This window comes from Chionomys nivalis, chromosome 12, assembly GCF_950005125.1.
Source record: "Chionomys nivalis chromosome 12, mChiNiv1.1, whole genome shotgun sequence".
In the NCBI taxonomy this organism is placed as follows: Eukaryota; Metazoa; Chordata; class Mammalia; order Rodentia; family Cricetidae; genus Chionomys; species Chionomys nivalis.
The window spans coordinates 20,140,964-20,163,447 of NC_080097.1; the positions used below are offsets into that span (position 1 = coordinate 20,140,964).

Genomic DNA, 22,484 nt, shown 5'->3' on the forward strand with positions numbered 1-22,484 from the left:
GATACACGCCTATCCTACACCAGCTTGTGAAGGACATCTGGAAAGTTTTTCAGTCTTGCGATTACTGTCCTCTCCGGAGGCTTCGCAAATTTGTGACTTTATGTTCTTTTCCTTCGGCCCTTATAGTGTCTATGACAATCTTTTGTCTTTCATGTATTCTGATTGCTTCACAGTTATAGCTTTATAATATCTGAAGGCATTAGTAATGCTTTTAAAAATTATTTTACACATATTATAGTGTGTGTGTGTGTGTGTGTGTGTTTGTGTAGGCAGAGGAGAACCTCCAGGATCTGTTCCTTCCTTCTGCTCAACCTCCCGTGGTCAGATTCATACAGCTCGTGATTTTTACCAGCTAAGCCTGCTGACTGACCTTCTTTCCTTCTCTTCTTTTTCTCTATAGCCCCTCCCATTTTTTTTAAAATTTCCCTAGGATTTCACTAGTGCGCCCATCACTAAATAAGTAGCCTGACCTCAAATATGCAGGAATAGGAACCAATGGCGCGACTAAGCGGGTGAATGTGCTCGGTGCCAAGCCTGATTGTAGCGATAGTTCATTTGTGTTTTAACAAATAAAGCCTGCCTGAAGATCCAAGTGCAGAGCTAAGTCATCAGAGGCCAAGCGGTGGAGGCTCACACCTTTAGTCCCAGTACTTAAGAGTCCCATGCTTTTAACCCCAGCACTAGGAAGGTGGAGACAGAAAGGAATATGGCTAGGCGGAGAGAGGAATATAAAGAGGGAGGAATTAGGAGCTCAGGGCAGTCTGAGAATTGGTAGAGACAGGAGCATCCCTTCAATTCGTGGATTTGGTAGAAATGAAATGTCTCTTTAGTGACTGGCTATACTGCTTCTCTGATCTTTCAGCTTTCACCCCCTAACATCTGACTCTGAATTTTTATTTATTGAGACCAATTAGAATTCGTGCTACACCTGTGACGTGAGTTCAAGCTCCGGAAGTCATTGTGAAAGGAGAGAGTGGACGTGGATGCCTGGAATCCACCTTTAGTGGAGAAAACCAACTCCAGCAAGATTTCCCCTGACCTCCCCATGACCCATATCTCCCCAACCGATACCCACAAACAAACGAATGACTGAACGAATGACTAAAACATCTACACCCTGATAACCTTCCTGTCTCTGCTTCCTATGTGTGGGGATCACAGGCACGCACCAACATGTACACAGTTGCTTTTCTTAGTACTCACTGTGAACGTGTTCATGAAGTAAGTTCCATGTTTTGTCACCCATAGCTCCGAGGAACTGAAAGGAAGGAGAAAACATGTCTCCCACTGATTAGATTACACTAGAGCACTGCCCCTCACCAAAGATGGAGTCCAGTTTCCTTCAAACTAGAGAACAGACTAAATAACGGTTTAAAAAAAAAAAAAGTCCTCATCTCATGGAGGTACGGCTCCCGAGGAATCCAAAAGACCTAGCAGGCTTAGAGAGAGGAAACATGGTCTCGCTGGCATAAACTGTTTCTGTACGGGCAGCTAGGGACTGCTCGTTTAAGAAGTCCATGATGGGGGCCAGGAAGTGGTACCCTTCTTACAAGACACAAGGGAAGAAGGCGACAACCAATGGAGATGACAGGACCCAACTCGGCATCAAGGGAGGGAGAATGAGCAGCGGACAGTTAAAACTCAGAGGTTGATGCATTGGAAATCAAGTCATATAGCCACACCTGGCCAACTGGAACCTGGTGTGCTGTTACAAGTGTATCAAACGACCGTGCTTTGTTTAAGAAGAAACACTTGGGACATGTTGGAGCCCAGACAATCATTTAGTGGACCCAACAGTGACCAGCAATTAAATTCCTTGTAGCTTTGAAAACTCACTGAGTGAACTTCTGTTGCAAATTATATTTCCCTTAAAGACTAATAAAGCTTAAATATCAGCAGGCTATTACGTGTTGCTTGCATTATAACCCTAGTTTCACATTATCACCTTATCAAAAATCCAACACCAAAGGCTATATCAATAACACAGCCCAAAACAAAAAGCTGACCAGCAGTAGACTTATTCAGTTGCTGCACTGATTTAAGCCAATTCACACAGCACTGAGATGTAATTATCTTTTTAAATGCTTTTTATTAATTAAGAGCAGTAATACAAGAATGGGTAAATTCTTCCAATGAAGTGGAAATGGTCTAACAAAAAATTTAAAAATCTGGGGGTTCTGTTGAGATGGCTCAGCAGTTAAGAGAGCTGGATGTTCTCCTAGAGGATCCAAGTCTGATTCCCAGTACCAACACAGCAGCTCGCAACTGTCTGTAGTTCTAAGACCTGACATTCTCAAGCTGACATACATACCCTCCAACGCACTAAGAATAAATACGTTATCTTAAAAATTGAAAATCTGAAGGTGAAAACATACAGGAAAGACTACCAATCAAAGTTGGAACAATGACTCAAATACTAAAGTGTTGTATGTCTCTAAATACAACAGGATTGTGGCCAAGAATGGTGGACAAGAATTCAAGCATGTAGCTAGCACAAGGGAAAGAGTCAGTCAGTGTGGATCAGGACCCGCTTAAGAGCAGCCTATGAAGAGGAGAGAGGAACAGGTAAGTGACAGGAAGAAGCAGAAATGGCTTGTTTTGTCATTTAGGGACAAGTTGTATTACAATGCTAGGAACTTCAATACCAGTGAGTTCTGGGAACCAAATCAAGAACGAGGTTCATAGGTGTAAGGTGGGGGCTACTTCATACAATTATAAATTACAACTAACTACCCACGTCCTTGTTCCCAGAAGCCAGTGGCCAGGGCTGGGGAAAGTATCATAGCTGCTCCATTGCTTCCCTTGAAGTCCAAGGCTGGGTTTGATCCAGCACCTTATACTTCAAGCATAGTGTTCAAGCATAGTGTCACAGGCCTTTAATTCCAGCATTGGGAGGCAGAGGCAGGCAGATCTCTGTGAGTTTGAGGCCAACAAAGTCAGTCCCAGGACAACCAAGAACTACACAGTGACCTTGTCTCAAGACAAAACATTTTTAACAATGATAATAAAATTCTTACAATCCTACCCCCATTTTGCCTTATTATTAAAAGTATACATTAGGAACACAAAAGAAACAATAAAAAGTATACATTAATTGATACAATTATCAGTGGATGAACTAACACTGGCACACTGAAGATTTTGTGGGTTTCCTTGGTCTTTCCTTCCTCTACCTCATTTTTGAGTCTGGTACCTGGCCACCATGCCCAGTTCCCTCAGTCTTTACTCCATCATTGATTTGGGATATCAGGCCTTACCAATAGCCTCAGAGTTACCCGGCCTCAATAGTATTTTATAGGTGCTGCCTGTTGCCTCTCATAACATAGGAAATATATGTCCTAAGACAACATGGGCAAGTTTTATTTTTATCAGGTCACGATCACTTATCACTGCTGGTGTAGAACTTGGTCCCCTGGCCCAGGTAGTGTCAACAGATTTCTCCACTTGTAGACATCCCCTGCCCTTCTTTCCTCACAGAAGGAAGCCAGTCTTGCAAACTACATTTGAGTACACTGGGTTCCCTTCTTAAAGATGGAGTAACTACGCGATGAATTATTCTGCATATTCTTTTGTCTACTAGGTCTAGGCCTGGACATGGGGAGCTTTACTCTTGGGGTTACAACCGAATTGCACAGCCAGGTTGCTACTCTGACACAGCCCTGCAATGGAGGGTTTTCTTCCATCGAGACCCTGCGTTATGGAACTCTATAGACCCAGCTGGCTATTTTCTGTGGCAGGCCTAGAGTTTATCATTTCTCTAAGAAGTCCCAAGTGCTCACATTAGGCATCAACACTTCACTGCTGCTGCTGGATAAGTCTGTTAGAGCAATGACTGTCACCCAACTATCAACACCTGTATGCATCACGCTATAGGTTGGAGCCCTAGCACTGTAGAAAAAAAAAGTTAAAAATTCCTCGTTGGGCCGGGCGGTGGTGGCGCACGCCTTTAATCCCAGCACTTGGGAGGCAGAGGCAGGCGGATCTCTGTGAGTTCGAGACCAGCCTGGTCTACAAGAGCTAGTTCCAGGACAGGCTCCAAAACCACAGAGAAACCCTGTCTCGAAAAACCAAAAAAAAAAAAAAAATTCCTCGTTGGGTGTGGTGGCGCACACCTTTAATCCCTCAAAGTAGCAAGAGCTTAAGCAGCATCTCCAACTGGCAAGGCTGAGGGTTCAGTGTGTGGGAGGTGCTCAGAAATGAATGAGTTCACCTTGTATGGTTTTGTTTGCTTTCATACAGGACCTCATGTAGCTCAGGACAGCTGTGAATTTTGTGGCAAAGGCTAACTTTGAACTTCAGATCCTCCTGTCTCCAGAGTTGCATGAGTGTGCACCTTCATTGCCTGGCTGACGCAGGGCTATGGCTGGAACCCAGGGCTGTGGCTGGAACCTGAAGCTTTGGGCACATTTGCTAGGCAATCCACTCTATCAACCAAGATACACACCCAGTCTAAACTTCAATTCCTAAGTAACTGCTGCTACGTCTTTAAGGAGGCGTGATTCAAAGGGTTTTTCCTTTGCAGACACCTCACTATGTCCTTGACTCAGCCTGGAGGGACTGGGATTACAGGCCTGCAAACAGGTCTCGGGGGGCTTCCTCTACGTCTTTCCAGGATTAGGATGCTCATTCTCTGCTATGGAAAGTAAAGAAGGCACCACAGAAATCTTTTAGGCACTTTTTATTTTCAAAAAAAAAAAATTGTCGTTAATATATAAACATCTCATTCTCTCAAAAAATTCTACAACTATACAGCTGTTTGCTCCGATATTTGCATAGGAAATGACCACAATACAAAAATAAGGGACAAAGAAGCAAAACAGCAGCCGATTTACGCTTTTGATGTAGGTGTGTCCACGTATAAACATCTCGAAGCCTCTTACAAAACTATTTACACCGTTTGTCACCTATTTACACAGTGAAGCAACTTTTCTAACAAACAAAACTATAATTTATCAAGTTATGAAAATTGTTTTCTAAAAAAACTTACTATATTACCACAAAATAAATAATGATAAACAATATTTTAAAAACAAGAATTAAAATTTCAATTAAGACTGCTTTTGGCATTTTGCTTATGATTTCTGCCCTTTGGTTAACAGCATCAACGTCACATTCCTATGAGATTGCATATTGTTAAGCTTTCAACATATCACTGATATTAAAGGCAGACACCGAGTCAGTATTAACAGATTAACTACACAGCACTGTAATTTCAATAAAAATTACTGTGTCTCACTGGATATTACATGCAAAAATCCACATAAATTGTCATTTAACCAACAGTTCTGCAGGAAGCAAACATCTCAGTCAACATGAACTGCACCAGAGATTCAACGCTTTCCCAAGTGCAAACAGAGCCCGAAGGTCAACAAGGTGTGACAGCCACACCAGTCCTCACCTACTCCAATGATACTGTTTAAATTATGGTAAGACCTTTAATGTCTGTGTATTCTAACTATCTTTAAGCTCTTCAGTTTAAATTCATATAAAAAAATCTTTCATATTTAAAATAAACAATCTTATTTCAATCAGAGAGCGAAATTTGCATTTTACTCATTCGAATGATTATTCCCTCCCCAAAGCAATGGATTTGGTAACTTTTTTGAGAGGTATCTTAACCACAAATTCTACCTTTACATGTATTCATAGTTATTTTCAAAAGAAGTGTGATATCCCCCCCCAAACAATCCTTAAAAACTTGTAATAAACCTATAAAGCTGATTTGTGTATTTACAAAATTTTGAATAGCAAATATAGGCAACTCATATAAAAAAAAAACAAAACAAAAACAAAACACATTTGTTCAATGGCTATCTGTGAATTGCCAGGTACACTGCGTACCTCCCCTATGAAAATAATCTAATCTCAAAGAAAAAAAAAAAAAACAAGTCCATGTCAAGTAAAATCTTGACAATCTGTCCGGATGCCTGTCAACTGGTTTGTTTATACTAAACAATGTCACCAATGATAGCGTGTGCAATCTGCAGAGAAACAGCATACGCACCCCGTGCGTCCCCACCAGTTCCCCATGCTGAGATGTGGCTGCCTGTCCGGAGATGAAGTTTGCTGGACTAAAGCCAGCAGTGAGCATGACAGCAAGCTTCCAGGTTCTCAAAATAACCAAACACTTTGGTATGAATACAATGTATTCCCTGTGGCCTCAAATATACAAAATATACATTTCCAGTTCTTTTGGTTTTTTTTTCTTTTCTTTTCCTCTTTTTATATATGAAGTTAGGTCTGCGGTTTAAAGGGTGGCAGAGCGGACTGCGAGGCGTCGGGCGGTCGGCGCAGCGCTCAGTTCTGATGTCGCTTCATGTGCAGCGCCAGGTGGTCAGAGCGGGAAAAGCTGCGGTTGCACACCCCGCACTGGAACGGCTTGGCACCCGTGTGCTTCCTGTAGTGGCGGGTCAGCTCGTCCGACCGCGCAAACCTCCAGTCGCAGCCCTCCCAGGTGCACTTGTAGGGCTTCTCACCTGCAAGGAAGAGAAAGGCAAGGTGAGGGTCTGGGTCTGCCATAAGACCAAGTGCAAAGCCCGCGCTCTGAACGCCCCTGAGAACTGAAGGGTGCTGCCCCTCAGAGTATCCTCAAGTCCTTCCATGGAGGATGCCACCTGTAACCCTCAAGAAAAGGACAATCTCTGTCTTTCAAAAGCTGGAGAATCAGCTGGGCGTGGGCCACCTTGCCTTTTGCAGCTCTCAGTGCCAGCCTGGTCTACATAGTAGGTGGGAAGCAATCTAGCAATACATTACTGAGATGGAGGTGAAGAGGAGGGAGGCTGAAAAATGGAAATTTTAGGCAAAGGCAAAATAAATCAGTGTCTCTATTTGGGGTACCCCCCTAAACCAATACACTTTTTTTTTCCTTCAGTTTTTCGAGACAGGGTTTCTCTGTAGCTAACCAATGCATTTTTAAAGTGAGTGTGTGCCTTTGGATGATGTCATCTTACAAATAAAGGTTCTCTGTGATCAAACAAAAATAATGGCGTATGCCAGTGAGGGCGCCAGCTGCTCAGATCACGCCTTCACCACGAAGCTCATGTGCCACCGTTTAGCCTACCCCTGCTCCTGGGTTCTCAGTGTAGAGCCCGGGACCCACAGGCTGTGTCTTTTTTAGAAGTATCTCATAGGTTTCCAATTACTTAGGTGGGGATAACCTGGAGCTCCTGAAGCTTCCGCCTCTACCTCCCAAGTGCTTGGACTACAGGAGTGTGCTAACACACTGATCTCCTCAGTATGCTGTCTTCATGTCCACACGAGCACATACCTTGGCATATGCTTTGTGCAGGCTGAAGCAAAACAAGCCAGAAAAGCTTTTGGTATTTAATAAATTCTTTAAGCAAATCAGAATCTGGTATTGATAAATTTGCACTGGTAGTCAGAACTTCTCTCTCTCTCTTTGTGTGTGTGTGTGTGTGTGTGGTTTCTCTATGCAGCCCTGGCTGTCCTGGAACTTGCTCTTTAGACCAAGCTGGCCTCAAACTCAGAAATCTCCCTGCCTCTACCTCCCTAGTGCTGGGATTAAAGGGGTGCACCACCATCACCGGGTGGGTCAGACCATTTAGGTTTGTTGTTGTTGTTGTTTTGAGTGCTGAGACTCGAACCTGTGTCCTTCAGCATGGCAGGCAAGGAAGGGCCACACTACTGAGCCCTTGTCTACACCCTAGCATTTGCTGACATGATTATTGAACTTGTGCCTTAGGTGTTGTTCCACTAAGGTTATCAAAATTTTTTCTGCAAGGTGGCACACACCTTTAATCCCAGCACTCAAGAGGCAGAGACAGGTAAACTCCAGGTCAGCCTAGTCTACATAGTGAGTTCTGGGACAGCCCAGGCTATATATAATTTAGCCCAGGAACAATTTGGCAATTGTTCAGGCCACAAAAACTTGCTGAATACAACAATTAAGACAAAACGGCCAGGCCTTGGGGAGTTTGGTTGACACCTAAAAACCTGTCAATTTCAGTTTTCTTTTTCCCAGTCCTTTGCATACAGCTTGTATGATTCCTCAGGTTTCCCCCAAATTTATCAGCCACTTAACTTCCAAAATTACTTCATATTTATAATACAATTTGAATTTGCTATTTCAGAATTGATCCCACTTAAGATAAAGTATCTTCCTATGCAAACCCCCAAATTCCAAGCCTTTGAACAATAAACCTGGTCAAGATTGACTTCATTTATTTATTATTTGTTTCGCCGGCATTTTCATGGATAATTTACCCCCAACTTCTTCTAAAAGGGTTTTCATCTGGCAGACCTGAGGCAGAAAGACTGCTAATAAAGACCAGCTTGGGCTGAAAGGGAAGAAACTTCGAGTAGCTCTGCCAGCAGCTCCACAGCCCTTGTCTAACTTAGCGGTATCATCTTCCAGAAGCTGCGACTGCTCAGTTGAATGTTAATGCCAACACTCTGCAGCTTCCACAGCATGTGGCCAGTGTACCCTTCACTGTCCCGATCGCTATTCTGACCCTAAAGTCTCGAGGGACAAAGAAGCAAAGGCCAGAATGGATGACATGAAACTGGGCCGAAGGCATCTCACCTTTACTTAGAGGATATTCACCTTAACCTACTCTCTGCTCCCCCATCTTCTGCCTCTGATGGAAGGCACACTTACGACTGACTCTTTTCGGTTCCCACCATTCTGGTTTTTAAAATGCCCATCTCAGCCAGGCCTGGTGGTAAATTCCTGTAACCCCAGTACTGGGGAGGCTGAGGCAGGGGGATTACGAGTTTGAAACTAGTCTAAACTACATACATGCTCTTTGAAAACTGTCAAGTCAAACACACATCCCCATTCTAGATTTCTCCTCCCACAGGTGTATGCACACACACACACACACACACACACACACACACACACACACACGCATCTTTGGGATGGGTGAATTTGAAACTGTACTTTGCTCCCTCATAGTAAACTCAGTCTAGAAAGTTACAATAACACCCAGGCTTTTAAGCAACAGAAAAGTCATTTCTCTTCCCTTTACCCTCTCACAATGCTGGATTCACAGAACTCAACACTCGTAACTGTAACTATCGGGCTCAGAGATGTGAATCAAACAGAAGAAAGAATTTCACACAGAAATGTCGAGGGAAAATAAATTCGAGTAACAAGCATGACTTTCCTGTTATTCGGTGGGGGAGAGATCTAATTCTGATGCTTAAATCAAGGCAAAAAAAAAAAAACTTCCTCAGGAGTCCCAGTTTAAGAAGGATCATTGAAGCCTTTTGAATTTAATAATTACACACAGAGAACTAAGTTTTCAGAGTTTACTTGAGAAGCAGGGGACACTGGACTCTTTTTGTTCACTGTTTTTACTGGCTGCAAAGCAATAAACTGCACCAATATTTTGTAAAGTTGACTTTACTGATTGGTTGACACACAGTAGCCATTAAAGTTCCTAAAACATTTGGGGTTTTGCTCTCAATTTATGGGCATCTATAGCCTATTCAGCCAAGAATACTACCAGTGTCTGGAAGGGCAGTTACCAGGGCCAAGGCTTCCTATAAAAGCAAGGACAACTATCCCCCCACTTGGGGCAGTTTCTATGGGATTTGTTCAAGTGTCAACACTGTTCAAGTAAAACATCGTAGAGGAAGCTGGTACCCCATTTCTGGCCTGGGAGCAGACTTGAGTCTTTTTTCCTCAGCCAGAAACACTACGGTCAGTACTTCTGGGAAAGCAAACTGACTTCCTCCAAGTTATATTTCAACAGGATAGAGCTTTCAAAAGTAATTGGATTTCTAAAGAATCTCTTTCCAATACCACCAATTTGAAATACTTAGTTAAGCTCTTTCAGCATCCGCTGTATTTTTAAGCCCTCGGCTGCTAGCGTCAAACTTGCAGAAAACAGTGGTAAGGCTATGCGGTGTGGAAACCCTTCTGCTTTATCTCCCAGTGTGCACTTTCTTCCCTGCCTTAGAGCTAGAAGGGGCGGCTGAAGAATCCCTAACCTCTGAAAAATATGTCCAAGCTAAACACACACATGCCCCATACTGATAAAGCTACTAGCGTAGTGTCTAAACCTTAGCAAAAACACCTACCCGGAAGAGACAAGGCTTCATGGGGCCTCCAGAAGTCTACTCTTGAGCTAGGTAATTCTCTCCTTCAACTCTCAGAGCAACTGCAGAAGTTAGAAGCTGAGCAATGGGCTCCACATGAAGAGCCCTGGCCTGCACTTTCTTTAATGTCCCACTTAAGTCTTCATTAGCAAACACTGCTACACCCTTTCAATGATTCAAGAAGTGAATACACATGTGTTCAAATTTACTCAGATTCTACAGTCTCTCATGAGAATGGGATAGCTAATGGACTCAGAGGCCCTTAAAGCCTAGACTGTCTGAGGCGCAGGGTACTCTGTAGCTAGACAGAGCCTCATCTAGGAAACTCTGAAGGCTGTTCCATCTCCAAATGAAACCTTAATAAGGTTTCTTCCACTGGGCTCAAGAACACTTTTCTCTGACAACTTTTCAAAAACATCCTCCTTAAGAATCTCTGGTGAACAGATTTTAAAGATGACCTCTCTCCAGGCAGTGCTAGTACACGCCTTTAATCCTAGCACCCGAGGCAGGCAGATCTCCGGGGATTCAAGGCCAGCCTGGTCTACAAAGCAGAGTTCCAGGACAGCCAATACTAGGGAAACCAAAGACTTCTGAACCTACAATAGAATGGGAGGTTTCTCTGCTCTGCAGAACAGATTCAATAGTTGCATACCAAGGTCCTTTACTAGAAAGTTCTACGTAGACTGTTGTGACAAAGGAAATAAGGTAGCTCTAAGGTTTATTACAGTAAATTTATCTATGTTTCCTTGTCCCTGTTGAAAAGTCAGTCTAATCAATATAATAAAGATAAAAGCCCCAAACTACCAGAACTGGAACGACACCACCTGCACTATTGCCTAGCATGATAGATAATTCGGTCCCTAACAATAACTGCCCTCCCCACCACGGACTTGCGGGTATTCACTTCTGAAACAGACTCAAGACCAGATTTGCTTCTAATAATCAAAAGGGGAAAACAGAAACCACTGTAGGAATCATGGAAAATAGCATTTACATATCTGAGAGAAGTGATAGGGATTTGGGCTCATTGACTTTTTTTTTTTTTTCATTTACTACAGACAACCCTGCCAGTACTTTTCCATGAAAAGATTTTGGTGCCCTCACCATATAAGCGGGCTTTAACTGGGACTAGAGATGCGTCTCAGCAGTAGACTGTGCACAGGGTGGTGGGCTCAGTCCTGGGATCGAATATACTTGAACTGTTTAATGCGGCCCTGGGCAGGGAGGCGAGAGTGTTAGCGGTGGGCTGTATGTTGTGTTCCTGGCTGCCCCTTTGTTCTGCACTCCTCCGCTACTGTCTCTCTGAAAACAATGTTTCAGCCAAGTCTGAGCAGTTATTTCATACTGAAGATGAGGGCAGTAAGAAGGCTGGTGTGAGGTTCGGGACCACAGGGATCATCAACTATATATATTCAGATGACAACTCTTTTTCAAGTGTCTTCGGGATAAAAGATGAGAATCCCTTATCCTGTAGGTCAGCAGGATAGAGATTCTCTGTAAACAAATTTCCGATTATAGAACTGAAACAGCCCCCGTAGTTCTGCAAGGCCTCAGCGCTGGTCGCAAGCACCAAGGGGTCTTATTCGGGGACCAGAGAGCATCCATGTGCTGGAGCAAAGCATGGAACGTGACCTTGCTGTGGAGACGGAGGGACAGGCAGAGCGGATCCCACACTGGACGATTTCTCAGCCTCAACAAGTGCTCAGAGTTGACATGAAGCACCAGTTCTCAAAGCTCCTGACAAAAAGATGCCACTCTGGATTGGTTCTTTTTATTAAGGTCCCAAACTAACTTCAAACAAAAACGCCTAAAATGTCAGTGAAAGGTTGTCGTCCTTTCGTGCACCCAGCTCTTGAGCTGGCTCCCCTGCCCAGTAGCCCACCTGCTACATTCTTCGTAGATGTTTTAGGCAAAACAAACAAACAAACAAACAAAAAACTAGCCACTCTGTGCTTCTAAAGCAGTTCCTTGCCCTTAGTCAGACTAGTTAGGTATCCATGAATATGAACCGCCCAGGCCTCAAGTAGGACGTGACTTTTGTTTCTAATCTTTCACCAGAAAAGATGTGGGCCATCAGGTAGAACTAAAAATATTCGGCAAAGGAAAATTCCTGGGTAATTAAAATATATATTTTTAAATACTGTTCTCTGCGTTCCTCCAGCCCTCACGCGGCTGACTGCCTCTCTCTCAATTTCAACAACTGTATTTCATCTACGTAGGAACTCTCCTCCCACTCGTTTAAAAACTAAAGGGTAAGATGAGATTAATTCTTTGGATTCTTCGGAAAACCAGTGAAAAAATATCTGCTGAATTAAATTATACTTCTTAACCTTTGATAAGCTTTATCATCCTGAAACAATGTTTGATCAATTTCCTATGTAAATGTTTTTCAGATGAAAGAACTCGTCCCTGAAGGGAAGTTTAGTCTTCTCAGTGAGTCATTAAAAAGAAATTGTTTCTAAGCTTTCATGCTCATAAGTACCTTTCCTGGGGTCTAAACCAACAATCCTGTAAGCCACTACTCAAAAAGAAGGCTGTAAAGTCAATGTAAAAAATAAATTTCAAAGCTCGAAGTGAACCAACCAAAACACTGAAATACTAACGCCTATCGCCAAATGCTAAACTGTGAAGCTTTCCAATGTGCTGTTTTTAAATACATGAAAATCACTAGATACTATATGTACAAAATATTTCCCTCATGCAAATGTATCCTGACACAACAGGTTAGGAATCCAACTAATGTCCATCTCTTCATGACCTCCAGCATCCACTATGGCCTGAAATGAATCCTTCCTGGTTCTTATTTACTGCCTTTCCCCCCTTTCCACAGAGCAGTCTAGAGTTCTTCGGTGGAGGAAAAAAAAATACCTGTACTAAAACATCTCGAATGCCAACAGTATCAAGACTGTGTCTGATAGAACCCGGGGAAATTAAGTTCCCAGCAAAGACGGGGGACCCTCAGTTCCCATGTCAAACTTAGAAACTAAAGCAGAAGCCAAAATTGTGTACTTTTAAAAGCACACGTGGAAGCCTGGTCTACAGAGTGAGTTTCAGGACAGCCGGAGCTACAGAGAAACCCTCTGTGTGTGTGGGGGGGGGGGGGGGCGGACACGTGGAAACATCTTACAAATCAATGTCACTGGATACTCTGATTTCCACAGCAGGTTACGGGACAAGGTGGGGACTTGCCCTGCCACTGAGGGACAGGTTACAGTCCATTCTCATCAGATCTTGAATACAGTACTCAAGAGTCCCCTGTGCTCTTCCTCTTGTTGCCACGCTGGTTGTGGGAATTTCTAATTGCCCCTTTTCTTTTCCAACCCCTGGCCAGCCAGGTGGTTAATACAACTGCTAATTCTATATATGCCCTGCTGCAGAAGGCCAAGGCCGAACAGTGGAATTCTACTGTCTTCCTAATGGAATTCTGTGACAGAGTCTGGGTGTAGCTCATTGCTAAGACAGCCTAGAACGCAGAAAGTTGTCTTTTAAAACCAGTACCGAGCATATGAACACAGGAACAATAAGCCGTTTATAGAAGACAGTTTCTCTATCTTGGTGGCTTACGAGCACAGAATTAGGCTAGGCGTTCTTTGAAAGGTGGGTCAGGCGAAGACGATGGTACTGTGTCTCTCCCTTGTAAACATCACAAGGCCTAAGAACTTCAATGAAATGTTCTTTTAAATGCTATTCAAAATACAAATATTTTGATTTGGGAACAGACCGCTTACTAACCCTGTTGCCTAGAAGCAGCCCTAACTATTTCTAAACAGAAGCATATTAATGTGTGCACACGTATCACAGATGCCATTCACAAGCACCCACTCACCCACATAAAGGATGCCTATGAGTCCACAAGCGTGCTGTCCTACGTACAGATAAACACAGATAGTTACGTCTCGGATCTTGTCTGACCATACACAGTAGAGCTTTAAGTTCTTGTATGTGAATTTCTCTCTAAAGACATCCAAGTCCTCGAACTTAGAAACCTTGACTTCTATGATACTTGGGACTCCGAACGGAGACTGGCGTTTTACCGTTGTCCTGGTTTAGGAATAGCCGTGCTGCATGTCAGGGTATTTAGTTAGATTCCCTCTGTAACCCAGATTAAAGAGTCACTACCTGGAACCCCGGAAATAAGCCATTAAACAGAGCATTGGGGAAAGTTGTTTAATTACTTAAATCGGTTGAAACATATGGTAACTTGACATTTGAAAGCAACTCCAATTACTTTCCGCAGAAATGCCGGGGTGCTTCCTTCTGCCAGCAACCATTAGAGAAGCATCTTCTGTCAAATACGCAACACTGCCATGTAGTTTTTGAAGTCCCCTAACAAGTTTTCCAAGTGGGAGGAAATGGGACAGAAAGAAAGCACTAAATCAGAGATTCTATTCAGAAAAAAAAAAAAGAAGCAAAAACTGTTTCCTCCGCCTGAGCATTAGAAGGAAAAGGAACAAAACAGCACACCATTATCTGCTGAGTGCCTGTGCACTCACTGGGCAGGAGCAGAGGAAGGGAGGAGACAACAGCAGCTAGCAAACAGGTAATTTTAAGAGGCATTGTCTAGAAACTAGAAATGAGGAGAAAGCCTCAATGCTCTATGATTACCTAAGAACGGGTTTAGCCAGATGAGCGAGTCTGTTACAAACCCTCCCCAAGGCATTTGAAAAACTATCAAACAAAACTTTATTAAACGACATTACATGGTCTTACTTATTAGACGTTTAAGGCCACGATATTTATCATCAAGTGAAAAAGTCCCCCGCATGGGACCCTAACTAGGCCTAGATCCTCTGTCTCAGTTTGCTTTTTTATTAGTACAGGCATTGTTCAGACTACCCACTATTAAATTTCTTTGCCAGCAGGTCAAGTTCCAGGATACCAGGTACAAGCATTCAGAGCAGTAAACCCCGACAGGGGTGGAAAGGCTATTCAGATATGGCCTGACGACACCCCGCCAATAAGCAGTTGATTACTTCGTTATGTGCAATTGCACACTTTTATTATGGGACTTTAACCTCGAAAATACATTCCCTCCTCCTTATCTCCCGTTTCAAGGACTTCTGATGAGGGACCAAGAGGAGAAAGGAGGGAGAGAAAGAGAGAAGAGAACAATAGCTCAAATGTTTCTAAGCTAGTTCTATTTCCCCTTGACCAAAAGCTCAGTGTTTCCCTGATACAACAGCAGTCTGGAAACCAGATATTTTACTTTTTTGGTGTTTTTTTTTCTTTCTTTCTTTTCTTTTTCTATTTCTACATGGAATCTTCTGGCATGTATCAACTGTATTTTGGAAATTTAAGATTAGACTTTCTTATCATGTGCTGGATTATTCTGTTTGCGATTACCTGCAAACAAAATAACCTCAGGCCAAAACAATCCATTCCTATCACAGATAAAGCCAGGAGCCACCTTTTCTCGGAAAGGCCTGGTATCTAGCACATTGTCGACAGTACCATTTGGGTTTCAAGAAGTATTTAGCATTCAGATATCGAGCACACAAACGCCTGCAACCGCCCCCTCTCAGGGCTCCAGTTCAGCACTGACCTTTGTTTCAAGGCTTTTACTTTTTAATGCAGCAGTTACAGATAACTACTTCATTTATCAAAACTCAATTTCCATAGTAACATCTAGCCTAGGGAGATTCAAGTCCTCACACTAATCCAACAACCCATTCAAAGGAACTGTTGAATACTTTGGTTTCCATAGCAATGATGGAATAATACATTTTGCTAGGTCACTGCTTTTATTAGCAAACTTATTCTTTGAACTTCAGGTAAGGAGGCTGTCTTTGAGGGAAAACTGCAGTCACTTTTATCTGTTTTCTTCCTTTAGGGCTTTTTTTTTTTTTTAAAGAAAATTACAATAGTAACATTATCCAGACACTTGAAAATATTATGGGTATGTGGAACCCTTTAATAAAGTACGCTACCAAATTTCATGTTAAACGTGTTTTTTGATATGAGGTTTCAAAATTAATAGCTCCCACAAAGGGCTGCTGTAAATTTAACAAAACAAATCATTATAAAATTAGAGACTGAACTCAAAAGCATGCTTCATCTGAGATGAAACGGAAGACTGACTCAAGACGAGGACTCTCAACCCATCAAGGGCTGAGGTTGGGTGTGGAGTAATGTCTAAACTATCGCCCTTCACTCTGACCACCCCACTTTAATACCCTGCAGATTTCAGGCCTGTGTTTCAGACACAGCAAATACGCCAAACACAAATATTTGAAGCCACCGGTGTTAAGCACTAGCGCTTAACATGCTAAGCGGAAAAGTTTTTCAGCTTAAAAGGGCTTTATTAAAGCAAAACGATTTACCAAGAATTTTTCCTTCTTTCAAGCATTGCCATTAAAGTTTTAAAATCCATTAGTAAACACTGTTGTTTACGTTCGGGGGGGGGGGCTCATTCTCGGGGAGGTGACAGGGCAAGGTCTCTCTGAGGGAACCCTCAGCTTGCCGGGAACCAGGCTTTCTTGGGGAACTGAATTTTGAGCCAAGCCCTCGGTGAAAAGGTAGGCCATTAAAAACAAGTCGACAGAAAGAAGAGATCAAGCACGTGTAGGCTTTTAAAAGGGTGAATGCCACTCATGCTATTTACACAACTCGCGGAATTAGCAGGAAAATCACCTACCCGTGTGAGTCCTCAGGTGAGCTTTCAAATGAGACGACTTCGTATACACTTTAGTGCAACCTAAAATAAAGGAACAGAGGAAGAGCAGCTTGTCAATTCCAGGGCCTTGTGAAACCTTTACATCTGATGAGTCCCTGTTTAAATCTGGCTTTAAAGACAATATTGGGAAGCTTCCGTTAAGCAATTTCAAGGCGCCCTCCCCCATGATCTTATTAGAAGGTAGAGGGAGGTGATCCGAACTATGTACCACTTTGGGAGCATTGAACATGGGCAATCCAGCCAAGCAACAAATGGAAAATGTGTGCTTTTTGACTCTAACACAAGCTTCAGTGACTTGAGTTGCCCCAGTATACACATCTTTAACTTAGTGGATGCGGCGCTGACCGTGTGAGTCATTACCCAAGATGACTATAACTTTCCACACTCCTACTTTGTTTTTTTTTTTGTTCATTTAGCATGTCACGCCACATCACGCACCATAGCCAGTAAATTGTGTCCTATATTAATCATAAACTCGCTTACGCCAGCAACTTGGGAGATATTTATTACGGTCAAATTATATTTTGGGTCACGTATCTCATTCGAGAATGTGTACACACTAACGGAACATCTCTTCCAATCTGTCCTGCGAGCAGCCTTGTACTTGCTAAGAGGGACCCACACCCTGAACTTCCTTACCACGCTAATGCCTCTCACCCTACTCAATCTCCAGGAGACTTTTTGGAATTGAATGACAATTTCTTAGACTAAACGAAACCCAAGTTTTATTTACTACTAAAGAGAAAGAAATCCAAGTTAACTTATTTCCTAGAATGCTCTAACGATTAAAAAAATTTTTTTTGTGGAAATTGTTATTTAAGAGCCAGGATCTTGCTATGTAGCCCAGGCTAGTCCGAATGTGTAATTTTCCTGCCTCAGCCTCACTGCTGGGATTAAAGGCATGAGCCATCTCTGACTACATAAGACATAAATACGTAAGACAAGCAATAGACTTATTACCTAAGTACACACCAGCATAAAATGCAGGACTAGAATACTAAGAGAAACTAGGTGATTTATTTTTAACGGTCAAACACACTGTTGCTATATATTTTCATGCCTAACGTTCAAAACGGTGCAAACATATGTGCATGCTCGCGAAAGCACTTGAGCACACCCAACATAAAACACGGGCCATGCTGCAAGCACACAGACCACATACCGGGGTAATCACAGTAGTGGATGCGTCTTTTCTCCAGATCGGGGTTACTCCTCCTGTTGTATCTGACGGGTTGGATACTCGGTGAGTTGACTGGCAGAGTGGCGGGTAAATTCGGATTGTGAATTGCCAGTTTAGAAGCAATCGTAGCAGCATAGGATGGAGGAGGAGTTAAATTCTGGAGCATCTCGGCTTGTCTATCGGGACTCCCAGGCTCTGAGCTTGGTGGTGACGGGGGAAAGTAAGTGGCCTGCTGTGGAAGAAACTGACTTGGCATGGCGTATGTGCAAGGGGGCATGCCCTGGAACTGTTTCATTGTAGTCTGCGGGACAGCAGAAGTGTGTGTGTTGAGGCCTGCCATGGCGGCTGACATAGAAACATTCAGGGTGTCCATTACTGCCGTCTGGTTTGTAGAACTGGGCATGTCTAGATCCGGTGTATTCAATAGTTGGTACAGGTGGCCCTGCTGGGAAGGGACAGAGAGATGAAGGTCTGGGGTAGAAAGTTCTTGTTTGATGAAGATATTGTTCACCTCTGGAGCTGTGGTTTGGTGGGAACTGAATATACTGGTGAACTCAGGGAGGGCCTGGGTCGGGGCTGGAGGAGGCGGGGCCGTCGTCTCGCTCTGGTGGCTGAAAATGGTAACAGGTTCGGTCTTGATCTGTGTCACACATGGTCTCTGGGATTTGTAGAGGCCAGTTCTCAGGTGAGTGATGTCAGGGAGGAAGACGTTCATGTTGATACTGTAAGGTAAGCCTTCACTGTCAGTGAAGAACTGGTCTACCACGGAAGCGCTGTCCCGCCGGTACTTCTTATGCTCTGGGATTATTGGAACTGGGGGGAGCTGAGGTGTCAGGTACTTCTCCATTTCACATCTCGTCTACAAAAGAAGAGGTACAAGTACACAGTGAATCCACCAATTCATTCAGGAAGCACAAATAAACAGCACTTACTAAAAACTCCCAACACCAATACGGGGGCCAATTCCTAAGAGTTGCTTATAAACAGAAGAGTTTATTTTGTCAATTGTGTAATTATTGGTTAACCAAAAGTCTGTATGATATGTCTTTAGTAAAATCACTCCTCCAAATCATCCCCAGACAAAGTGAAAGAGAGGCGGGGCGGGGGGGGGGAGGAGGGCAAAGACAAACTGTATTCCCTTCTGATGCAATCAAGTCTCACCCCAGCCCAAGAAGGCTAAATGTGCAGTCAGTGAGAGTTCAGTACCAGAGTATTGTCAAGCTGCCTCAATTCTCTTCATGTCCGTTACATTTAACATGCTTTATTTAAAAACTAAAACCTTTGCAAATCTTAAAAATAGTATTTCAAAGGGCTTTTATGTGGGCAGAGTTAGGTATCTCACGTCTGTCTAACATAAAATGTTCTCTGGCCATTTCAGTACCTTTTCTGATAAATAAAATTGTCAACGTTTGGAGCAAACCCTCATCTGCACTAAAACCAAACAATTACAGCTTCAACACTGGATGTAAATGTTGGTTCTAACCAGCAGATTCGGTAATTGGTTAATGTAATAATGAAACGTTCCTATTCATATCCCTATCTAAAACAGATCTTTAATTATCAAGGAGAAAATCACTCCCTTGGTAGACTGGTGCTAAGACGCCCGTGGGTGGGGAGGCTGCTGGATTGCCAACACAGTCATCAGCAAAACATTTATCATGTCCTCTCCATGGGCCAATGCTACATTCCCCCTTCTTCTGTAAAAAGCGCAGTCATCCCGTACCCTCTTGCTATCTCTTAAGAGACAACTGCCAGAGCGAAAGAGCCAAATATCCCCCCAGGCCCTGATTGTTTAAGAATGCTTCAGACCCACTGCCTGGTCTTTTCCCAGCTCCCTTCTTCCCTCCCAACAGATCGAAAGCTTAATTTCTCCCAATTTCTCTTGACATTGAAAACCAAGTTAGAAAAAAAAAAATAACAAAGCCCAACTAAATGAAATAGTTAACAGAACAATAAACCACTGCACCCCAATCGGCGAACAAGAGTGGCATTTCTGCTTCTAAATTCCAAAAGAATTTCATCTCAGACCTCAGATTATTAGGATCTGGTTGTGGACCAGGACAGACGGGATTTCCCGGATATGCACGACTTAAAAATAAAGATTCATGCTCAAGCCATGTGAGTCACATCTGACAAATGCCACTGTCCTCTCAAAGCACGACGACACTGGCAGACCCCGCGAAATAGGCGCTGGGTGCAAATACACAATACAGCAAAAGGCTATTAAACCAAGCGTCTTGAAATAAACCGAACTAAAACCCTTTCGTGCACTGCGCTCCCGCGGCGGTTAGTGGTTTCTGATTTTAGCTCTTCCAGCTGTTTGCATGTGGGTCTGTTTCCAATTTTTTTTTCCTTGGGACTAGCTGAAAGTCCCGGGAAGTTTTTTCTGGGCTATATGACTCCCGTGCGTGGGCGAAAGAAACAGGCGCTTGCTCTAATTCGGCTGCTGGGCAAGTGTAAAAGCCAACTGCCAGCTTTCAACGCGACTCCGGGAGGAAATTTACGCGCACACTAAAACAACACCCCTGGCCTTTTGGGGCGCGTGTTTCTTTTTAAGAAAAAAAAAAAGCACTGTTCTAATACAACCTTAGATCCTCTGACTCCAGTTTCCCAAACGGGGCCCTACAATCCATTCTAAGGTGAACCACGGGGGTATGAAACCCCAGTACTCCTATCTGCATTTCGACTTCATCGCAGAGGACGTAGGCAGGTGGACTTCCTAGGCCAGGGCCATCGGGAGAGAGCGTCAAGGTGAAACAATTCAAGCCAAATTGAGTGTGGACACAAGCTTCTATTTCCACGCAAGAAAAACAGACAAGGTGCGCGCGAGCACCTCTGGGCCGATTGAGTGGGCCCCCGCCCCGCTCCCCCATCCACTCCGCGGCGCCCCGTCTGGGAGCGCAGGGCGGGGCTGCCCACCCGGGCACCAGCTCCCGCGCGTCCCAGCCTGGAGCGGCCCCTGTCGCCCGCGCCTCGCAGTGGCGGGACACGCCCGAGCCCGGGGAGGGAGGCCGGCCGCTCTGCTTACCTGGACCAGCTCCTCCGAGGGCAGCCGTGGGCCGGCGGCTGGCGGCGGCGCGGGCTGCGCAGGCGGGTGGTGGTGCGCGTGTTTCAGATCGTCTCCGGGGAAGAGCGCCGCGTCGCGGGCCGGGTTCGCAGCGCCCAGCACCGGCTTGAGCTGCGCGAACACCGGCTCGTCCTGCGTGGCCGGCGGCTGGGGCACGGGTCCCAGGCGGGCGCTCATGGTCAGCACCCGCGTGGCCATGGGCGGTCAGGGGGGGCTACAGGCGCGGGGCACGGGGCGATCGCGATTCCCACCTCGCCCGGGCTGGCTCGGGACGGCGGACTCGGCGCGGGGGCCGCTGCGGGGGGACCCTTGGGCCGGCGGCCAGCGGCTCACGAAGGCGGGCACGTAGATCGGGACTCCTGGGCTCGGCCACGCGTCACCGCCGAGGTCCTCCGGCCGCCACTTTCTCCCGCCCCGCCCCAGAGCTCTCTCGCTCGGCCGGAACCCGCTCCCGCCACCTCCGAGCTCCACCAGCAAGCTGCGAGCGCGCGTACCTGCCCCGCGACTACTGACACTTGACGCCCGCCTCTATTTCACCCAACTCCGGGGAGGCAGGACCAGCTCACGCGACTGGCAGCGCCGTGGCCAATAGTAAGGCCCCAGGGCCAGCAGATAGCCAATGGGAACGAAGTCCCACGAGGTCCCGCCTCCGACGGGCCGACCGCACCCCTCGCGGGCCATGAGCTTCGCGCGCAGGGCTGCGGCGCAGTTTGTACACAACTTCTCTGACAGATTGGGCCGGCGGAGCACAGGGCGGAGGGAAAGAGGAGAGGAGCGGGCGGAATCTAGAAAGAGGGGAAATCAGGGTGGAGGCGTGGAGGGAGATCTCTCCGAACTGTTCTCTGCCAGGATTAGGGCGAAAAAAAGTATTGCACGTCTTAGGTGTTGTGCAAGGACCTGAAACTCGAAAGCTGAAGACCGAAGGCAGTTAGGTGGGGGAGCTGAGGTTTCCAGTCCAGTCCGATGAATGTGTCTTTTTAAGTATACAAACTGAAGTTCAGAGGAAAACAAGAGGCACTATGGTAACAAATGTAAAACTGGTCTCATTTCTGTGTTTTCAGCAGCGGGTCTATCTATCCTTTAGCAGATCCCTTATGCCCTGAATAAAAGCTGTAATGTCAAGCATTTTCTCAAATCCTTGCATACCAGCCTCGTCGTATTTCCCCCCACGGTATTTAAGCAGTTACAAGTTTCCACAGACCTTTCTACCTTCCGTCACCGTACGTGCCGAAGAGGTGGGGTTGGCCTTATGAATTATGAAGTTTTTAATATTTAAACCATGTTGATTCTAACCGGAGCATGGAATCTAATTTGAGAACTAACAGCCAGCTCAACTGGGTATTTAAATAGACATTACATCTTTGGCTTATTTTTGCTAGCACTGTAGTCTCCAGAGGGGGAAAGCGGAGTTTAATATTTTCAGATAAGTATAGCCCATCTACCTAATACAGTGGCACCTTTTCCTACGAAACGGGAACCAAAGAAGCCACATACATTCA

At 44.7% G+C, this 22,484-nt stretch overlaps 1 protein-coding gene across 1 annotated transcript; it reads right to left on the bottom strand.

The window, feature by feature from the left end:
- Positions 1-4,675: 4,675 nt before the first annotated feature.
- Positions 4,676-21,478, bottom strand: Klf5 (KLF transcription factor 5). The gene is made up of 4 exons (XM_057786182.1): positions 20,947-21,478; positions 17,901-18,777; positions 16,700-16,759; positions 4,676-6,476 (listed from the first exon to the last, which is right to left on the bottom strand). The coding sequence occupies exons 1-4, from the start codon at positions 21,181-21,183 to the stop codon at positions 6,298-6,300; spliced, it is 1,353 nt and encodes a 450-aa protein (XP_057642165.1). The 5' UTR covers positions 21,184-21,478; the 3' UTR covers positions 4,676-6,297.
- Positions 21,479-22,484: the final 1,006 nt, after the last annotated feature.